General features: G+C 36.6%; 2 protein-coding genes across 3 annotated transcripts in view; one reads left to right on the top strand and one right to left on the bottom strand.

The window, feature by feature from the left end:
- Nucleotides 1-711: 711 nt before the first annotated feature.
- Nucleotides 712-4,640, top strand: LOC135196837 (uncharacterized). Its single transcript, XM_064223628.1, has 5 exons — nucleotides 712-855; nucleotides 1,415-1,539; nucleotides 2,315-2,456; nucleotides 2,907-3,039; nucleotides 3,872-4,640. The coding sequence occupies exons 1-5, from the start codon at nucleotides 717-719 to the stop codon at nucleotides 3,969-3,971; spliced, it is 639 nt and encodes a 212-aa protein (XP_064079698.1). The 5' UTR covers nucleotides 712-716; the 3' UTR covers nucleotides 3,972-4,640.
- An 8,170-nt stretch (nucleotides 4,641-12,810) lies between these two features.
- The window catches only part of LOC135197135 (annulin-like), a 68,543-nt gene continuing 58,966 nt past the window's right edge, over nucleotides 12,811-22,387 (bottom strand). For both annotated transcript variants that reach the window (XM_064224106.1, XM_064224105.1), the window contains 5 exons: nucleotides 21,793-21,935; nucleotides 20,513-20,673; nucleotides 19,565-19,704; nucleotides 18,428-18,612; nucleotides 12,811-14,724 (listed from right to left, as the gene is read on the bottom strand). In XM_064224106.1, coding sequence (XP_064080176.1) covers nucleotides 14,651-14,724; nucleotides 18,428-18,612; nucleotides 19,565-19,704; nucleotides 20,513-20,673; nucleotides 21,793-21,935 — 703 coding nt within the window. In that variant the 3' untranslated portion in view covers nucleotides 12,811-14,650. The remainder of the gene's footprint in view (nucleotides 14,725-18,427; nucleotides 18,613-19,564; nucleotides 19,705-20,512; nucleotides 20,674-21,792; nucleotides 21,936-22,387) is intronic.

Raw genomic sequence — 22,387 nt, forward strand, 5'->3', positions numbered from 1 at the left:
TTTCTTCTCTTGTCCATTTCTTCCTTTGGTTTGCTTCTGTAACTCCAATCTCAGGCTGTTGGTTACTGTCGTTGTGGTAGTCAGTTGCTGGATGACGACCTCCAAGTACCTGACCGTCTTCCCCTTCAATTGGGTTGAATACCTGGCTGCCGGACGAAGCTCCTCTGTTGCCAGAGGTTCCATTTACGTCGTTGTCGTTTATTCCTTCATTTCTTAACATCATTGCTGAGTTTTGCTATTTAACCCATAGCTGGACCCTACCCATCAGGGGATAGGTACTCATTTACAGCTGAGTAGACTGAGGAAATTATGGTAAAGATCCTTCCCAAGGAATCAACGCCGAGGAGAGCGGTCACCCATCCAACGACTGACCAGCCCCAATGTTGCTTAACCAGTCCATTGACGACCTAACTCACTCTGCCACGGCGCCACATATATTATTATCATTATTATTATTATTATTATTATTATTATTATTATTAGGCCTTTTGACGAGACCCATGAATCACTATCATAAGTTTCGCTCGAAAGGTTAGTTCTTAAATGAGATGAGAAAATTGGAACAATGTAAAGCCAAAGGAATTAGACGACTAAGAAATGACCAAAGATGGCGGGTGGGGTTATGTTGAAAATGGCTATTATTCTCAAGGGTCTCATTATGCCATCACATTACGCACACTCTACATACAAATATTCCTATTTTGCTACAGGCCACCATGGTTGGAAAACTAGGGGTGCGACTAAACAGCAAAAGCGCCCGGCCTGGCACGGCTAGGCTTCGAACCCGTACTCCAGCAGCGGCAGCCACAGAGGAGGTAGACAAAAAGCAGGGCGAGGCAGAGCCTCTGCTGTCTGGTAAGGAGCGAAGTCTGTTCTTTAGACCTTGATAAGGGGCAATGTCTATTCTTTACAACTTGGTAACGGATAATGTCTATTCTTAAAACCTAGGCAAGGGGGCAATGTATATTCATTAGACCTAGGTAAGGGGCGATGTTATTCTTTAGACTTGGGTAAAGGGCAATGTCTATTCCTTATTGCATGGTAAGGGGAAAGGTCTATTCTTTAGATCTTGGTAAGGAGCAAGGTCTATTCTTTAGACCTAGGTAATGAATAGACAATGTCTTTTCTTTAGACCTTGGTATCTACTCTTTAGTCCTTGGTAAGGGGCAATGTTTATTCTTTAGCCTTTGATAAGAGCAATGTTTCTTCTTGAGCCCTAAGCAACGGGCAATGTCCATGATTCAGACTACTAATGACACTATAATTATTTCCAAAAAAAATATTGAAATGTCTTATATTTACTTGATGTGATCGTGAAAAGTAGCAAAGCGATGACAGGGCAAACATGGTAATTTGAAAATGACTTCCAAATTCACTGAAAGACCTCAAGCTGAATATTCTTCATGCTTCACAGGTGAAAAGAAAGGAAAAGGGTCCAGATACATCCCAAAGGACTGGGACGATTCGCTGCCTTATGGAGGGAAAGTATACTTGGCGAGGAGAAAGCGACCTGATACTTGGCTGTGCATACTTATTCAGGTACCGCTTCCGTCTTTTTACAAGAGTTATGCAGGGAATGTACCCGAATGTCTTAAAGGTCTTCCTTAGTTGCCTTTTGCATAATATAAAGCATTACTTGATGGAAATCTTGATTACAATTGGGTAGCATTGTCGAAAGTAATATGAATGTTAGTTATAGTCTTACGTGCAGTTTTTGCCCATGAGAAAAATGTATCTCTAAATAATTTTATTCAAAGCGTTGTTTTGTATTTCTTATAGAATATAAAATGTAATTAGATGAAAATATTTGTGGATAATGTAAACAGGTAAACATTTAACTTCTGTTTAGAAATTTCATGTTTATACCAATAAATGTTCTTGACTAGGTTTATATTATGACTCTGAAAGACATTCCGTCTAAATATTTATAAAGTCTTGTATAGAATATTTTGCAAAATATGAAATCATATTTCATGGAAATAATAATATAGATCTATATATCACCTTCTTTAAAATTATGCCGTATGTGAAAGAGATAAATATGACATATATAACACTTTTAATAACTCGGTCCACTAAATATTTATACTCTTAATTTTGTTGTAATCACAACAAACAATTGAAACCTTAAACTGCCAACCTGTATTTTCGAATACAGAGTTAGATACAGAAACCACATAATACTGCAAGGAATGTCTAGCCTTCGTTAATGCATTTTTGTTGATAATTATCTCGGATAAACCCACAAGATTTTTTGTAGTTTTGGTAAACGACAAATGGTGTCAACTGAAGCACTGTTTCCCTTTATTCTTAGGTTCTGGTAGTGGCTTTAGCCATTGGCCTGGTATACTACGCTTGGTACCACGGGGAACACATGCATTTCCACATAACCAAAGCGTATGCCCATTTCGGACACAAAGAGGCCCAGGCGACTGTTGGTCACAAATTCCTCGTCGGTAAGATAAGATGGGTATCAAAGTGATAATCTGTCATATTATACTGTAGTATAATTTCGTTAACTGTTTTACTTAAAAAGATTAAAAGTCTTTTACTGTTTACGCATTTTGACTAGGAATAATAAAGAGAATAATTAAAAGGACATTAATTTGTGAAAATTTGTTAGTTTGTTACAACTGTGACCCGTTATGACTTCTTTTGTTCTGTCATTGAATTGAACTGACCTCCTTTGCTCCAAGTTTTGCCTCTTCCCTCTCTAGAGAACCTTTGGATATGTTTAATCACTAGACCTCTAGACTCGTATCCCAAAATGCTTCCATTTGCGGTCCTCCACCACCAACCATCCCCCATCCCCGTTCCAACTACCTATGGCAAACGAAAACAATAATTCGTCACCCTTTTCAATAGACGCATTCGCGAATGTTCATAAAAACTTTCCAACACCGTAGGAAAAGGCGTGGAAAGGAACCACACCGCGGCGATGGAATGGTTCAAGAAGGCAGCTGCCCAGGGGCATCCCCACGCATCCTATAACTTGGCTGTTGGGCACCTTCAGGGGTACAAGATCGGCCTAGAGCCTGGGTTTGTAGAGTCTGCCTTCTGTTCTGTTTATACGTAGTTGATGTCTGGTTATTAGTTTATAGGTGATGATAAACAAAAACAAAAAAAATGCAACGTTTGCATTACGAGATTGGAGTTTTGTTGTAATTTCTCAGTTCAATATCAAAATTGTTATATTCAGATATTAAGTGCAGAAATATTTAGGTAATCTTTAATGTAGTATCTCAGTACAATATGGTAGTACTTGTCTTATGAACCATACGTTGATCAAATCTGACTATTTTACGCTTCCGATTAAGACGTGAACCCTGATATTTATTGATATGGTATCACAAATAACATAATCTTTGAAAACTTCTCTTCAGAGAAATAAATCTTGTCCTCGAGCAGACGGCAGGGTATTCAAATTCATGACAGACTAAAGGGATGTTTGCGTAATTAGGCTTAGTGATTATAGGACTAAAAATTCGCAGCAAAATTAAACAACAGAATGATACTTATATTGTAAATTTTATGGTATAGCCGGGTAATTTTTCTTAGTAATTATAACTATAATTATTCATAATCTAGTCCAATAACCTAGCTGTCTTTTATAGAATACGTTTCACGTCGTAGTTGGCTAAAACCTAACAAGAAGTGATGGAAAATCTAATGGACAGTTTCAAGGGCAGCCAGAATTTTTATGCAGTGTCGGACCAATCAGGCATAGCAATAAAAGATTTGAAAATATGAAATAGCTGAATGATATCTTAAAAGAGCAAACTCTGAGGTGCTGTCCGGCGATTTGACTTAATAATTCTAATGGTCCATATTCCAAAAAATATTAACAGTAATATAATTATCATCTGCACAGTGAGGCTCACCGTCTGATCCAGCACGCGGCCTCTAACGGTGTACCAGAAGCTGTTGACGTGTTGGAAAGAGTGTGCTCCCGGGGCCACTGCGACGTTTGAGGCAGTGGTCGAACTAGGCCTATCGTCCGTCTACGATCATCCAGGTCACAACGAAATTTGAATTAAACATCTATGAGACGTTTCCCATTGCTAATTACAAAATCCGTGTGATGTGTAATCCACATTCAGATATAATCCTCTATGGGACGTTTCGCATGTTTAATGAAGCTATACATCTAGACTTGTCTATTCATATCTAGGTCTAATCCTCCTCATATCGATAAGAATACCAGTGTCTATGATCGTTTAATCCTAAACACATTCTTATCGTCTATGGGACCTTTCACAGAGGTATTCACAGCAGAATCGCCGTCCATAATAATGTGGTTAGAATATTTATTGCATAAACCTTTCAAGGAAACTTTTTTACAGGAGTGTTGTCTTAGTGTTCAGTGTGCCATGCAATAGCGTTTGAGTTGTGCTACATAAATATTCACTGCTGAGTCCAAAGATTATATTTTTTGAAGACTTTTATTCATGTAAGATAACAGTGTGTGTCGCTCTAAAGACCTCATTCACCTTTTGCCAATGATAGATTATTGAGGTTCACATTGTAATTTAATGTAACATGAAATACAGTACGAAACCAAAGCTAAGATATAAAAACATAAAATACAATGACAGTGTAATAAAGTGCTGACGTGCCGAGGGTTTGATTTCATTTTTTTCAAAGCCTTTCAACAGTTTTTTTTTTTTTTTCTCCAGTTAAAACAAGTGCGTCTGGTCTTACAACATCAAGGGTGAACGATGCTATAAGCGAATGAAGGAGACGAGATAGTCTTCAACTGTAACGAGTTCATACTGTGTATTTTCCACGGATAATAGGAAATTAATAAATAAAAGACTGTCTTCATGTAAGAAAATCCAGTGTGCATCTATATGGTTATATTTCGTCTTTGTAACTTCTATAGTGAACTGGTAATGGACTCTACGTTTAGATTTGTCGTCGTCTAGCCTAGGCCTAGCATTTTCCACCACTGGTCAAGAATGAAAGTACCTCAGCCTGAGTTCCTGGACGGTACATTACGACCCTACCTACGGCTGGGACTTACCGCTCCTAAAAACTTATTTTGTGACGGTATCAGTGAACTAGTAATAAGAATACAGATATAAGCAGAACTAGGGAAACTAAGGATGCAATGCAAGCGCGAAAACACCAGTGATGATCATTTATTTTTCTGAAAAGCTAAAGATCATTATTTTGCATTATATTTCACAATAAGCAATGAAAGCGTGTTACGGGTACGTGAAGCATTTAACTGATTAGGTCATCTATTGAAACAGGCCATAATCTCCGTCCTTGCTCAGGATTCAAAATATGACTCCCCCACTACTGAAGTGTTATAATCACTTGACTTCGAAGTTCATTCATACATAACATTAACATTATTATTATGTGTTAACATGTGCTTAGCCTGTTCCAACACATAATAAGAAATGAAGGTGATATACATCATACATTACTACTATCCTGTTTTGGCAAAGTATCGAATGCGCATTTTTTTTCTTTTTTAGATATCTACATCGACGGTGATTTCATCATTGATTTTTTGTTTCAGCAAAGTATCAAGTCTGTCTCTGCACTGCAAAATTAGGGACGAAAAGTCCAAATAAACTCCGAATTATACCAATCAAGGAATGAAATGAAAATGGAATATAGAGTTTAGGCCAAAGACCAAGCACTTGGACCCATGAGGTCATTCGGGGCTGAAAGGGAAATTGAGTGTAAAGGAGGTTTGAAAGGTGTAACAAGAGGAAACCCTCGTAGTTGCCTTATGAAACAATTGATGAAAGCGGGTGGAAATAAAAAAAAAATATATAAGAAAGAATATGAAAGGAGGTACACGTAAAAGTAATGAAGGGGTTGCAGCTAGGGAGGCCGAAGGGACGCTGCAAAGAGCTTCAAGTAATGCATACAGTGCACCGCGTGAGGTGCACTGACGGCGCTACCCCTGTAAGGGTACGCCAATCAAAAATCACTCCTAGCAAAGCACATTTAAAGTAAACCACCAGCTTGCCTAGAAAACAGCACAACGTGGATGCAAACATATAAAAGTGAAAAAAGTACACTGACTTACTTTTCAAAATGCAGTAGTGCTGTACTGTACGTAGCGGATCCTTTCCTAGGAGCGATTCGCTCCTACAGCTGTAGTAGTAATTCTATGGATAAGCAATTTCATTGAGCAGGTATAACAACCAATGCCAGAAGACAGTAAGGAACAAATCTCGCAATAGATTCATAAGTATACAACGTTAGGAATACGAAAGCTGTGTATTATAGTACATTAAAGGGAATAAGAATGCTGTATGTTACAGTGTATATATTTATATATATATATATATATATATTATATATATATATATATATATGTATATATAATATATTTATATATATATATATATTTATATATATATATATATATATATTATATATATTATATATATATATATATATATATATTATATCTATTATATCTATATATTTATATATATAATATATTATATATATATATATATGACTGGTAAAAGTGTTCTGTAACAACAGAATTCCATCTAATAAAAGGAGCCCATAAAAACACCAAAATGTAGAGAGAAAAGTACTATATTTCAGAGACTGCTGTCTCTCTCTTCAGGTATATGAATGAGAAAAGTTTACAGAAAAGGTGGTATTTATACCAAGAGATTCGTCCACAAGTAAGCCACTTTAGGTCACCCCCGCTGATAATCTTCCTTTAATCTTCTTAAGCGTTGGTTTGAATGAACACTGCGTCGACGATGTCGGATGTCCAATTCCCTTTTGAGATGTTCATTACCTGCTTCTCTTTTATTAAGGCCGATTCCATCATTTGACTCTTGTACCGGCAGTTGCAGTTCCACGCTGGACGAGTGGTTTTCGAGCTGGGCTGCCAATCCGGTGGTCCCAGGTTCGATTCCCGGCTCGGTCAACGCGGAATCAGAGAGATTTATTTCTATTTATTTCTGGTGATAGAAGTTCATTTCTCGATATAGTGTGGTTCGGATCCCACAATAAACTGTAGGTCCCGTTGCTAGGTAACCAATTGGTTCCTAGCCACGTAAAAATATCTAATCCTTCGGGCCAGCCCTAGGAGAGCTGTTAATCAGCTCAGTGGTCTGGTAAAACTAAGATATACTTAAACTTAAACCGGCAGTTGCTGCTATAAATTACACGTGACATATTCCAGTTTATTCTATGGTTATGTTCATTTATATGATTGAAAATAGCCGAGTTCTGTTGTCCATACCTAACTGACCGTTTGTGTTGTATTAATCTCTGGGGAAGTGATTTACCTGTAAATCCGATGTAAGATTGGTCACAGTCCTGGCATGGGATCTCATATACCCCAGAGTCTTTGGGCGATGTCTTTTGTTGGACGTTAATCAGGGATTTGGCTAAGGTATTTGGGTAGGTAAATGCAAAAGGGTTGGATTTCCCAAGGGTGTGAGTTACTCTCTTAATCGTCTCCAGGTGGGGAATTTTTATTTTATTGTTGGGTGTGTCTCTGGTCTTGTCTTTAGGGGGTCGGTAGAAAATTACGTTTGCTTTTTGAATTGCTTTCTCAATTATATGGTCAGGATACTTTAAAGATGAAAGTTGCTTGCGAATTAGTTCAAATTCTTTTTCCAGGAAATCTGGGGAACAAATTCGTAAGGCTCTTAAGAATAGGTTGCTAGCTAGACCTATCTTGATGGTATTGTCATGATAGCTAAAATAGTGAATATATGAAAGTGAGAACGTTGGTTTTCTGTATATGGTAAATTTGTATTCTGTCGTGTCTCTGATTATTAAAATATCAAGAAAAGGAATTTTGTTGTCTGTTTCCCATTCAACTTTAAATTTGATGCTGGGCACTAATGCGTTTAATTTTGAGAGGAATTCATTAAAATTACCCCACTTATTATCCCAAAATGTTAGTATGTCATCCACGTATCTCATCCACAGCATGTTTTTGGGTTTTATTGCATTTATTACTGTAGTTTCAAAGTATTCCATGTACAGATTGGCTAAAATAGGACTTAAAGGACTACCCATACTACACCCGAATTTTTGCTTGTAGAATGATTCCCCGAATGAAAATACGTTATTAGATGCACATAATTCAACTAACTTTATTATTTTTTTTCAAGTGCCAAAGGGAAATGATCTGAATAGGGGGATAATTTTTCCCTTAAAAACTGAAGAACGTCCTGTACTGGTACTTTTTGTGAATAGGGAGTCTACGTCAAGGCTTAAAAGTTTTATGTTGTGAAGTGGTATATGTGCTTCTCTGAATTTGTGACAAAAGTCTTCCGAATGTTTGATGTGACTGGGAGAAAAAGTGCCTAGGAGAAAGGAGGCCAGCTAACCATTTAGAAATTTTGTAATTGAAAGCTCCGGCGCATGAAACGATGGGTCTGAATGGAAGATTGTCTTTGTGAGTTTTGGGAAGACCATAAAAGTAGGGTAATTTAGGATTAATTACTTTAAATTTCTCTAATAGTTCAATACTCTTTTTGTCTTGGCCAATTAATCTTACTTTCCGAAAAAATTCTGTGGGAACGTTCTGGAGGGGATTTTTCGTCAGTTTTTCGTAAGTATTTGTGTCGCTAAGGAGCTGGTTGATTTTGTCGAGGTAGAAGTCTTTGTCCATTATTACAATTTTGCCGTCTTTGTCGGATCTACTTATTATAACATCTAACTTTTTTAGCGAGTGGATGGCTATCATGAATCTGCGGGGAACAGGATATTTCTTATGAAGGTCAGTTAAAGCATTTAGTAACACTCCTTTTAAACATATCTCTTCACGGCTGTAGTTTTTGTCAGATATGAATTTATCAAAAGCCACTATGAAGTCTAGGTTGTTTTTGCGGTCTGGCATTAGGGCAAAGGATAAGCCTAAATTTAAAACTAAATGTTGATTTACAGTAAGGGGGGGTGTTGGATAAGTTTAAAACTTTGTCTTGTTGTTCAAGATTATTCCATGCGCTATTATCTATTAGGTTATTTAACTTGCGTAAAAGTCTGTTGGAATGAGTCACGCTATTATAGGCAGCAATGTCGGAACAGAATGAAATCAGATACCTGTATACGTGGTCCGTAGTGAGGAGGCGAAGATTAGATTGAGTTCCATATATCACTCTGCGTAGCACGAAGATGTCGTTTCTCGTATTGGTGATTCTTTCTTCCAGGAAAATCTTGTGTGATAGAGGGAAGGGGTTTGATTGCAGAGTCCATCTCCCGAATCCGTACATTTTTGGAAGTACTTGTTCTTTGAGGCATTCTTCCAAAAAGTGTTTTTGGTTTTTTCAGCCGGTGTTAGTCTGTTCAGTTCTTTTTCAAACTTGCGGAAAACTGGCTTGACTTCTGGAAGTGAGTGAAGAATCGTGGAAAGGCGGTTGAATTCCATAATGGTCTGACAATGACTGGTAAAAGTGTTCTGTAACAACAGAATTCCATCTAATAAAAGGAGCCCATAAAAACACCAAAATGTAGAGAGAAAAGTACTATATTTCAGAGACTGCTGTCTCTCTCTTCAGGTATATGATGAGAAAAAGTTTACAGAAAAGGTGGTATTTATACCAAGAGATTCGTCCACAAGTAAGCCAATTTAGGTCACCCCCGCTGATAATCTTCCTTTAATCTTCTTAAGCGTTGGTTGAATGAACACTGCGTCGACGATGTCGGATGTCCAATTCCCTTTTGAGATGTTCATTACCTGCTTCTCTTTTATTAAGGCCGATTCCATCATTTGACTCTTGTACCGGAAAGTAAGATTAATTGGCCAAGACAAAAAGAGTATTGAACTATTAGAGAAATTTAAAGTAATTAATCCTAAATTACCTACTTTTTATGGTCTTCCCAAAAACTCACAAAGACAATCTTCCATTCAGACCCATCGTTTCATGCGCCGGAGCTTTCAATTACAAAATTTCTAAATGGTTAGCTGGCCTCCTTTCTCCTTTTTTAGGCACTTTTTCTCCCAGTCACATCAAACATTCGGAAGACTTTTGTCACAAATTCAGAGAAGCACATATACCACTTCACAACATAAAACTTTTAAGCCTTGACGTAGACTCCCTATTCACAAAAGTACCAGTACAGGACGTTCTTCAGTTTTTAAGGGAAAAATTATCCCCCTATTCAGATCATTTCCCTTTGGCACTTGAAAAAAATAATAAAGTTAGTTGAATTATGTGCATCTAATAACGTATTTTCATTCGGGGAATCATTCTACAAGCAAAAATTCGGGTGTAGTATGGGTAGTCCTTAAGTCCTATTTTAGCCAATCTGTACATGGAATACTTTGAAACTACAGTAATAAATGCAATAAAACCCAAAAACATGCTGTGGATGAGATACGTGGATGACATACTAACATTTTGGGATAATAAGTGGGGTAATTTTAATGAATTCCTCTCAAAATTAAACGCATTAGTGCCCAGCATCAAATTTAAAGTTGAATGGGAAACAGACAACAAAAATTCCTTTTCTTGATATTTTAATAATCAGAGACACGACAGAATACAAATTTACCATATACAGAAAACCAAAACGTTCTCACTTTCATATATTCACTATTTTAGCTATCATGACAATACCATCAAGATAGGTCTAGCTAGCAACCTATTCTTAAGAGCCTTACGAATTTGTTCCCCAGATTTCCTGGAAAAAGAATTTGAACTAATTCGCAAGCAACTTTCATCTTTAAAGTATCCTGACCATATAATTGAGAAAGCAATTCAAAAAGCAAAAACGTAATTTTCTACCGACCCCCTAAAGACAAGACCAGAGACACACCCAACAATAAAATAAAAATTCCCCACCTGGAGACGATTAAGAGAGTAACTCACACCCTTGGGAAATCCAACCCTTTTGCATTTACCTACCCAAATACCTTAGCCAAATCCCTGATTAACGTCCAACAAAAGACATCGCCCAAAGACTCTGGGGTATATGAGATCCCATGCCAGGACTGTGACCAATCTTACATCGGATTTTACAGGTAAATCACTTCCCCAGAGATTAATACAAACACAAACGGTCAGTTAGGTATGGACAACAGAACTCGGCTATTTTCAATCTATAAAATGAACATAACCATAGAATAAACTGGAATATGTCACGTGTAATTTATAGCAGCAACTGCCGGTACAAGAGTCAAATGATGGAATCGGCCTTAATAAAAGAGAAGCAGGTAATGAACATCTCAAAAGGGAATTGGACATCCGACATCGTCGACGCAGTGTTCATTCAACCAACGCTTAAGAAGATTAAAGGAAGATTATCAGCGGGGGTGACCTAAATTGGCTTACTTGTGGACGAATCTCTTGTATAAATCACACCTTTTCTGTAAACTTTTCTCATTTCATATACCTGAAGAGAGAGACAGCAGTCTCTGAAATATAGTACTTTTCTCTCTACATTTTGGTTTGTTTTTATGGGCTCCTTTTATTAGATATAATATATATGTATATATATATATATATATATATATATATATATATATATATATATATATATTAATACACATCTATCCTAGTGCATTCCATAGGATAGGAAATGCGGCTAGCAACCTCATCCTTTCAATAATTGTTGGATACAAAAAGCTTGAGGTTGATTAAAAAGTTCCTTAGGGGGATGAATTGCTAGACAATTATCTATTATTATCTGAAGTTCACTTTTGTCCTTTCCATCCATTTACAAAGCAGGAAAATAAAAGAGAAGAAGAACATTGGTCATTTATTACAAAAAGTTATTTTGACATCAGTTAGAATCACATTAAAAAATGATTTCACGACATTTACTTTTACTTATAAAAGGACTTTCACATCCTTTACAGTCACATAAAAAGTGAGATTTCACCTCATTTACAATCACGTGGAAAAATAATTTCACATATTATAACATTTCACAGTATTTATTGCTAAGTGAAAATTGATTTCACGTGATTTATGGATACGTGGAGAATTGATTTCACAACATACTACATACTTACATAAAGAAATTCATTCGCACCATCTAACATTTTTTTTTCCTTTTCTTCTTTTTTTCTTTCTTTTTTTTTTTTCATTCAGATTTTTTTTAATTTTTAAAATTTTTAAAATGGATTTCACATCACTTATATAAAAAAATCATTTCAAACATACCATCTCACGAACATAATATAAAAACATATGCTTAACTTACTATAAAGAAACCTTGACACAAGTATCTATGTAAATTTGTTACTAACAATAATATTTGTATCCGAAGACAGTTATGAGAATTCTTTTATTGGTTTTTGATTTGATTAAAACCTGGACCTCAGAAGCTTTACACTGAAATTCACAATACCTTATCATTAATTGGCTAAGTAGTTAAACTTTCAACGGAGTTCATTAATATATAAATATATATATTAATATAGTATATATTATATATATATTATATACATATATATATAGATATATATATATATATATATATATATATAATGTATATGTGTATGTGTGTTTGTGTATGTACATGTCTAATCAAACAAGATATTCCTAAACTATAATGATACGTGTAAATGTAAAAAATTTCCCATTTTTTAAAGCTCATACTCAATCAAGTTTTGAGTTTGCGAAAATAGCACCCAAACGGAAAGCACCGCCAAAGTGATGGAATCCGTTTATTATAGAGAGCCAGCGACTTCAAGGGCAGGATTTTCCTTTGATATCAAAAAATTACATTTCCCAGAGGAAGCATAAAATAACTGATGGTTACTAAGAGTAAAGAATGACAACAGAATTGTTATTGACCACACAAAGTGTCATATTTGTAAACTAACACTTTGTCATCTTTTATTTTGCCGTCCTAGTAAAAACTTGAGTTATTTACAAAAAATATTAGACCTTCATAAAGTTCTGAATTACTCAGCATCGCACGTCGACGCTTATCACGAATGGTTAACACAAAACGATGTCTAAATCTGAATACGGTATCCTTAAAAATACACTGAAGAGGATCCAATCACAATACATGTATATACCCTAAAGAAGGCACATTGTAAACCGGTGTAAGTCATTCGTTAATTGTGTAGATATAATCAAATAATAAAAATAATAAAAAGGTACATTTTCCTCACATTCAGTCATCATTCTTCTTCAAGATTCCCTAAAAACCTAAGATAAACTTAACACTGACTTACTACAACTAAAGAAAAACAACGGAAAAATATCTTACACTGTCAATGAAAACGATATTCAAAACACGAACGTAGAAATCACAACAGACGCACACCACGCACTCGATGAGAATCACATATGAGCATCAAAATTCCTTTCAAATTCAAACAGAATTCAAAATGAATGCAAACAGCACGGAGGGACCACCACGTACGAAGAGCACTCACCCACTCACTAATCATTTTCATCAGTCATAATCCGAAGTCACACCGAATCAACGAAATATCATTCAGTCTAGAAAAGACATTTTGTAAATCTACGGAGGAAAGATTAATGATTGACACCTCGCTGGAGCTTTATAACTTCAGGATGAGATAAACAAAGCAGTTGCCTGATTCCACCAGACACAACATTTGCTTTTAAAAGACTCGAGAAGGCAAAGAGCATCATACTACATCATACATCACCACAGGTAATAAATGCAGGTTCCAAATGTCAATTACCATACATCACGTTCAACACTAATTCAAATCACAAATAAACATGCAATGATCTAAAACATTATATTTGTCTATGAATTCAAACATGGTATACATTAAGTGTAAAAAAATGGGTCTTATTCTACTCAGTCACCTTGAATTCCAGCAAAGTAAGGATCTACATGTATACTAGAAGCATACTCATACATCTGCGACTAAGACAAGTATAGCAGATCTTCCATCTGGTCTGCACAGGAACCATCCTGATGTTTGCTTACGACAGCAGTGTACCAGCTGCCTTTCACATCTATAATACTTCAATTCTGTGCAGTTTATTGGTGTTTATCACTACTATTCAACTAGTAGACTTATGTAAAACTTAAAAACACGCGCTTTTAAATGTATATACGTGTATATACCAACTGATTTATGACTTAGCATATTTGTAAAAGACAGCCGATTCGCTTCCTAATTCCATGAAGCATATAAAACGGTTTCAAAACGTTTTTATGTTTATAAACTGTCAGAAATAATCGTTACCTCTATCTTACTAAGCAATTCAAAATGCTAAAAACAAATAAACAGTATACGAATACGCCTCCGTAACAAAAGCATAGTATAAAGACACTATAATTTATGTACTGTAAAGTATCATAATGAAAAGTCGAATAAAGTACATTGACGTAAGCCTTGGTAACATTACCCTTTCAGTCAGCACGCGACTGAATAAAAACCTAGAAATTGTGTCTGTCATCTTCTAGCAATAACAAAAATGAGTAAGGATGAGTAGCTAACAGTATGGAACATCTATGCGATAGAAGGTACACTGAACAAAAACAACCTGTTGTCGTTTTCGGACTTGTCAAATACTGATCATTCATAGAAATATTTTCTTATTTATTTTTTATAAAAATACTCCTCGCATAAATAAGCACACTAGCTGCTATCACTTTTGGCACTGCCATTCACAGTTTTTCTGTTGACTCTGTCATGAAATACATATATAAAAAACTATTGGAAGAACATCAGCTTCAGAAGAAGGTGCCTCACTTTCTACGCTTCTTCGGTGACCTCTTCTGAAGGAGTGATCTCCGGCACCGTAGTCGTTGCTGCGTCGCCGTTGACAGCTGTGAAAGAAAGCAAGTTAAAAAATCATTTTTACACATGAGACAAAATTTGTGTAGATGGTAATATAATATTAAAATGAGCACTGTACTGTCAGGTAAAATGTACAAAAAATATTGCATTCGAAAAAGTATCAAACCCCTATTACAAAGGAAATTTTACTGGAATCAAGTTCTAATAAACCAAGCACACTGAATACTGCCAATGAAAATGCATGGAATAATTGTAAATAGACACACCCATAAACCAAGATAAATTTTCCATTAACAGAAGCTATTTAGGTATGTTCATCCTGACTGCCAGAAATTGTGCTGATCTGGTTTGGATACTTTTTTTTTTTTTTTTTTTTTTTTTTTTTTTTTTTTTTTTTTTTTTGCCTAACTCCATGTATCTGAAAACTTAAAAACAATATTCTATAAGTTTGGCAGAACATCCATGCAAAAATCATTCTATAAAATTTATAGATTAGTAAATAGAATACTAAGCAAGATTACGGGTTGGGATTTAAACCCTAGAGACTTCAGGCCAATTTTATAAGATCTCTAAACATCTTGCTGCCAAAATTTACACGAGATTCGTCAGTAGTTAGTGGTGGGAAAACTGGAAATGCCCTTTTGCGTTTATGTATAAACACCCTCATTTCAATTTTGCACTGACATAAATTAGATATTGTACTACTTGGTATATATAATATTCTAGCAACATGATGCTAAAAGATGCAAGAGATGTTTCTAGCAAACATCTTTAACACATCTTCAGCATCAATATTCTACAACGGAAACTTACAATGAAATAGAGTAGCACCATAACTTAATGGACGTCAGTTAGTGGGACTTGTATACTGATCACCTATTATATTGTCATTATTTTTTCCTATGCTACCATCTTAGATGTAATGCATTTTTATGTATATCTCTTAAACTGAATGTCAAGAGCAAAGCACAGGTTGATTTAAGTGACGAACCATGTGAAAATATTGTTGGCTGTAGGACATCTTGTAAATACTCAAACGCAGAATTTTTATAAGGTATTTGTTACTAAACGGACTAGGTTACTTTTCAGAAAGGCTATATCCCCAAAATGTCTGTTAACCTGAGGTACTATTATTATTATTATTATTATTATTTTTTTTTTTTTTTTTTTTTTTGCTCTATCACAGTCCTCCAATTCGACTGGGTGGTATTCATAGTGTGGGGTTCCGGGTTGCATCCTGCCTCCTTAGGAGTCCATCACTTTTCTTACTATGTGCGCCGTTTCTAGGATCACACTCTTCTGCATGAGTCCTGGAGCTACTTCAGCCTCTAGTTTTTCTAGATTCCTTTTCAGGGATCTTGGGATCGTGCCTAGTGCTCCTATGATTATGGGTACATTTTCCACTGGCATATCCCATATCCTTCTTATTTCTATTTTCAGATCTTAATACTTATCCATTTTTTCCCTCTCTTTCTCTTCAACTCTGGTGTCCCATGGTATTGCGACATCGATGAGTGATACTTTTTTCTGGACTTTGTCAATCAACGTAACGTCTGGTCTATTTGCACATATCACCCTATCTGTTCTGATAACATAGTCCCAGAGGATCTTTGCCTGATCGTTTTCTATCACTCCTTCAGGTTGGTGCTCGTACCACTTATTACTGCAAGGTAGCTGATGTTTCTTGCACAGGCTCCAGTGGAGGGCTTTTGCCACCGAATCATGCCTCTTTTTGTACTGGTTCTATGCAAGTGCAGGGCATTCGCTTGCTGTGTGGTTTATGGTTTCATTTTTCGTATTGCACTTCCTACATATGGGAGAGATGTTATCTCCGTATATCGTTCTTTGAACATATCTGGTTCTTAGGGCCTGATCTTGTGCCGCTGTTATCATTCCTTCAGTTTCCTTCTTTAGCTCTCCCCTCTGTGGCCATTGCCATGTGTCATCGCTGGCTAGTTCTTTAGTCTGTCTCATGTATTGTCCGTGCATTGGTTTGTTGTGCCAGTCCTCTGTTCCGTTTGTCATTCTCCTGTCTCTGTATATTTCTGGGCCTTCGTCTACTTTTATTAGTCCTTCTTCCCATGCACTCTTTAGCCACTCGTCTTCACTGGTTTTCAGATATTGCCCCAGTGCTCTGTTCTCGATGTTGACGCAGTCCTCTATACTTAGTAGTCCTCTCCCTCCTTCCTTACGTGTTATGTATAGTCTGTCCGTATTTGCTCTCGGGTGTAGTGCTTTGTGTATTGTCATATGTTTCCTGGTTTTCTGATCTATGCTGCGGAGTTCTGCCTTCGTCCACTCCACTATTCCTGCGCTGTATCTGATTACTGGCACTGCCCATGTGTTTATGGCTTTTATCATATTTCCGGCGTTGAGTTTTGACTTGAGTATCGCCTTGAGTCTCTGCATATATTCTTTCCTGATCGTGTCCTTCATCTCTTGGTGTTTTGTATCCCCTCCTTCCATTATTCCTAGGTATTTGTATCCAGTCTCATCTATGTGTTTGATGTTGCTCCCATCTGGTAGCTTTATCCCTTCAGTTCTTGTTACTTTGCCTTTTTGTATGTTGACTAAGGCGCAATTTTCTATTCCAAACTCCAACCTGATGTCCCCAGATACAATCCGTACAGTCTGGATTAGGGTATCTATTTCCTTGATGCTCTTACCATACAGCTTGATGTCGTCCATGAACATCAGATGGTTGATTCTGTTGCCTCTTTTCTTGAGTTGGTACCCGGCATCCATCTTCTGTAGTACTTTTTGTCATGGGAATCATGGCTACTACGAAGAGTAGTGGGGACAGTGAGTCGCCCTGGAAGATCCCTCTCCTGATATTAACCTCTGCTAGTCTTATTCCAGAGCTTGTAAGTATTGTATTCCAGTTGCGCATTGTATTTTTGAGGAAGCTGATGGTGTTTTCCTCTGCCCCATATATTTTCAGGCATTCTATTAGCCATGTGTGTGGTATCATGTCGAAGGCTTTCTTATAGTCTATCCATGCCATGCTTAGGTTGGTTTTCCTTCTCCTACTGTTCTTTATTACCATTTTGTCTATCAGGAGCTGGTCTTTTGTGCCCCTACACTTCCTTCTGCAGCCTTTCTGTTGGTGGGGGATGGTGTTTGTCTCCTCTACGTAGTTGTATAGCCTTTCACTGATGATACTTGTTAGTAACTTCCACATTATTGGTAGGCAGGTGATAGGCCCGTAGTTACTGGCTATATTTCCCTTACTCTTGTCTTTTTGTACTAAGGATGTTCTTCCTGTGGTCATCCATTTGGGTGCATGGTGATTTGAGATACAATGCTGGAGTTGTTCTGCTATCCGTGGGTGTAGGGCCTTGAAGTTTTTGAGCCAGTATCCATGGACTTCATCGGGACCTGGGGCTTTCCAGTTTGGCATTTTCTTTAGTTGGTGTCTGACTGTGTCTGTCGTGATCTCTGTGAATCTTTGTTTTATTCTCCCTGTTTCTTCTTCCTTGACTTCCTGGAGCCATGTTGCATGTTTGTTGTGTGATACCGGATTGCTCCATATGTTTTCCCAGAGTCTCTTATTATTTTATTATTATTATTATTATTATTATTATTATTATTATTAATTATTATTATTATTATTATTATTATTATTATTACTCGGGAGACGAAACCTGATTAAGTTTTTTGTAACTGAAGCCTGATACTTATCAGTACACAGCATCTAGAAAAGCCGGTTGTCATGACAAAGTTTCAACTTACGATGATCTGTGCCATTGGTGGCTGGAACAGTCTCTGGTTCCTGGGCAGGAATCACTTGGACTGTCAGCATGCCGTCCACGTCTTCCAGCTGACGGGAGTCGAAGATAATGCTGATGGACTTCTCACCCTTGATCGTGGGAGTTAAGGTGAAATCGCAGGCTGCTTCACCGCCCACGGGAACTGCCCTGTTTAGAAGAGAAGTGGGAGATTAGAGAGAAATCTAGAACAGTATTTAGTTTAAAAGAGCATGCATTGAGGTTGTTAGAAAAATCGAAAGGTCTACATAAAATTAATTTGTGATCAAATAGGTTGCTTAAGTCATTACAGAGGCACTTGAGATTATGAAATGTACCTTTTACTGGTACAGTCAGTTCAGATCATAATGAAAGCAGTAGGAGTATTTACGTACACTCTTGGTAACATAATATGGAAGCAAGAGCCACAACAGAAATATACACTTTTGACCATGAAAATGACTATGAACCACAACAGACATTCTGGACATAAAAAGCAGTAAATTAATCAAGTCCAGGAGACTAGGCCTGGGAGAAATTTGGCAGGATGTAATGAGTAATAAAAAAACAAGGGACTGGCTACACTGCCACGCACTTGTCCACAACAGAAACGAAAACATTTCACAGTTCCAATCACTTACAATAGCAGTGTAAAGATATTAGAGGAGGATGATGAATCAATTCCTAAATAAATCACTAATAATTAAAGTAATATTTTTCCCATTAATTAGGGCTACTGAAAAAATGTATGATAAGAATATACAACAAGTAAAAGAAACGCATTGAAATAAATGACCCTGTTATGGCATGAAACTTACATTTACTCAAGTATCTACAAATAAAATAATTAATTAACCGCCATCAAAGGCACTAAATAATGATATTTGCATAGAGCAGCCACATGCAATGAACTCTGAACTTCTTCATTCCCTAATACATTTGTGTATGGTTTACCTCAGTGTATGGTTTCCGCCATAAACTTTGGAAATAACAGCAAGACACTGTCCATCAACTCCAAGATTTGGACCTGTCACGAAGAGCAGCAGCCTAGCGCTAGCTCACTTAGCTATCATGAAGATAGTTGTATTCACAGAGATCTGGTGAAAATAGTGTCGGAACTTACTCTTTCAAATTGATGAACTGGACCTTCGTGAGACCACCTCCCTGGATCATGAACCGACCCTTCGTGAGGGCGATGGGGAGAGGGTTCTTGAAGCTGGCTCTGCATTTTGCTTCCCGCTTGACGACGAGTTCGCATGGACACTGGAGTTTTGGGAGAAAGGAACCAAATGTAGTGACATTTCATGAAAAAAAGTATGAAATTAAATGAGTTGATTTTTCGTAAGAGCTCATAATGTACAGTACAAGTGACATCTAGTCACTTAAGGACGAAATCATCTGAAATTCAACTTATAAAATCTAAGTGATTTTACTCTAAAGTTATTGGAAACGTTAAGTAGGGTGTGAGTACATACATAAACAGATAAATCAACTATTATGATTATTAAAAGTGACGTTCCCTATTAAAATTCATGAAATCATTCGACATTTGAAAATTGAAATAGCAATCCAATAGTCAATTTCTTTCTAGAATTACAAAACTTTTACTGTGTATGAAACAGCACTGTTAATCGCTAACTAACACTCGATAATTCCGAAAAAAAAATTAAGCAAAACGTAATTACGAAAGTGAATCTCGTGGCTTTTTGTGCTGGAGTAGATGAAGTGGATTTTGAAATTTGCAAATCATTGGTAAGAACCGAAGTCAGAAAGAAGTTTGATATGATACATTTTGATGATTGAAAAAGACGTAAGATTCATCTTATGAAAATAGAAAATACTCGTTAGATCCCGTAAAGCCTGAACAACCGTTATTTCAAAATCAATATCAATCAAATTTTTCCTCACAGATTCGCATGTAGTAAAAATATGAGGTTCAGTTTTTTTTATTAAGTCACTCCTTTAGAAACTGACCACAACCTGCTCCTCTCTCGCATGTCATAGAGTTCGGATAACAACGAAATTCAACTTATGAAAGTTAAATAGTCACTGATAGGTTGGTTAAGCTCACCTCAATCTTGATGTCTGGCTTCCTGACGCGGAAATCATCTTGAGCAAAGTATTCAAATTCAGTCTGTTTGACTTTACAGAGGCAAGCGAGGTTGAAGGCACACTGGGTCACCAGTTTATCGTAGTATTCAGCAAAGGTCACCTCCATGGCAATCATTTCCTCTGCAATGGATCAAAGAAGGCATCAGAAGCCATCGCAGTTATATAAGTTGGAAAATAAAAGGACAATAGAAAAAGAGAAAAGTTTAAGTTGGAAAATAAAAGGACAATAGAAAAAGAGAAAAGTTTAAGTTGGAAAATAAAAGGACAATAGAAAAAGAGAAAAGTTTAAGTTGGAAAATAAAAGGACAATAGAAAAAGAGAAAAGTTTAAGTTGGAAAATAAAAGGACAATAGAAAAAGATAAAAGTTTAAGTTGGAAAATAAAAGGACAATAGAAAAAGAGAAAAGTTTAAGTTGGAAAATAAAAGGACAATAGAAAAAGAGAAAAGTTCAAGTTGGAAAATAAAAGGACAATAGAAAAAGAGAAAAGTTTAAGTTGGAAAATAAAAGGACAATAGAAAAAGAAAAACGTATAAGTTGAAAAATAAAAGAACAACAGAAAAAGAAAAAGTTTAAGTTGGAAATTAAAAGGACAATAGAAAAAGTAAAAAAGTTTAAGTTGAAAAATAAAAGGACAATAGAAAAAGAAAAAAGTTAAGTATATCTTAGTTTTTACCAGAACACTGAGCTGATTAACATCTCTCCTAGGGCTGGCCCGAAGTATCAGATATTTTTACGTGGCTAGGAACCAAATGGTTACTTAGCAACGGGACCTACATCTTATTGTGTGTTCCGAACCACATCGAGAAATGAATTTCTGTCACCAGAAATAAATTCTTCTGATTCCTTGTTGGCAGAGAGGGGAATCGAACCCGGAACCTGAGATAGGTAGTCGAGCATGTTACCGACTCGTCCAACGAGGAACCAGGACAATGAAAAAAGCAAGAATATTTTATCAAAGCTAATTTACACAGAAGAGAAATATGGAGACTAGAGAGAAGGGGAATGTACTACATTTCAATACTCAAATGAAAATATTTTATTTGTATCAAAATGACCGAGATCAGTGTTTAATCGTTCATGTTGGCCTTTCAACATAAAAATCAAAACTTCAAGCAAATCTCATTTTAAATGTAAAATCTCTTCCAATAAAGGAATCCAGACGGTAGAAAGATAAGGAAGGATATCTCATCCTGCAGGAAGACGAATAAAAACCCCTTTGCACTAAAATACTACTCACTGGTATGAGCCTTCATGGTCACGTCTTGCTTGTGCTTCTTGACCAGATCCTTGATGGCTCCCGTGTACTGCATGGTGTCAGACCTAAGGACGACCTCGACGTCGTAGTCCTTGTTGCTCTTGTTCTCGACGATGACAGTCACCCTGAAAGGGCCAATGATCATTATTTTAAAGTAAGAGACCAGGAGGCCATTGGACGAGCGTCCTCATGAAATTTTTCTAGCCCACGCTCGAAGATGTATAAACAAGTGAGAAATGAAACAAGTGAAAAATGCGCCGAAGTTTCTTCGGCGCAATCTAGTTTTCTGCACAGCGTATAAATCTGTATGAGCCATGAAGTTTTCAGCCACGGCCCGGTGGTGACCTGCCTATAGCACTGCCAGGCGCATGATTATGTCTACCTTTAACCTTAAATAAAATAAAAACTACTGAGTCTAGATGGCTAGAATTTGGTATGTCTGATGATTGGAGGGTGGATGATCAACATACCAATTTGCAGACCATAGCCTCAGTAGTTTTTAAGATCTGAGGGCGGACAAGAAAAGCCATCTCAATAGTTTTCTTTTACAGAAAACTAAAAAAGAACGCGAGTTCAT

The sequence above is a fragment of the Macrobrachium nipponense genome, chromosome 18 (genome assembly GCF_015104395.2).
Source record: "Macrobrachium nipponense isolate FS-2020 chromosome 18, ASM1510439v2, whole genome shotgun sequence".
Classification (NCBI taxonomy): Eukaryota; Metazoa; Arthropoda; class Malacostraca; order Decapoda; family Palaemonidae; genus Macrobrachium; species Macrobrachium nipponense.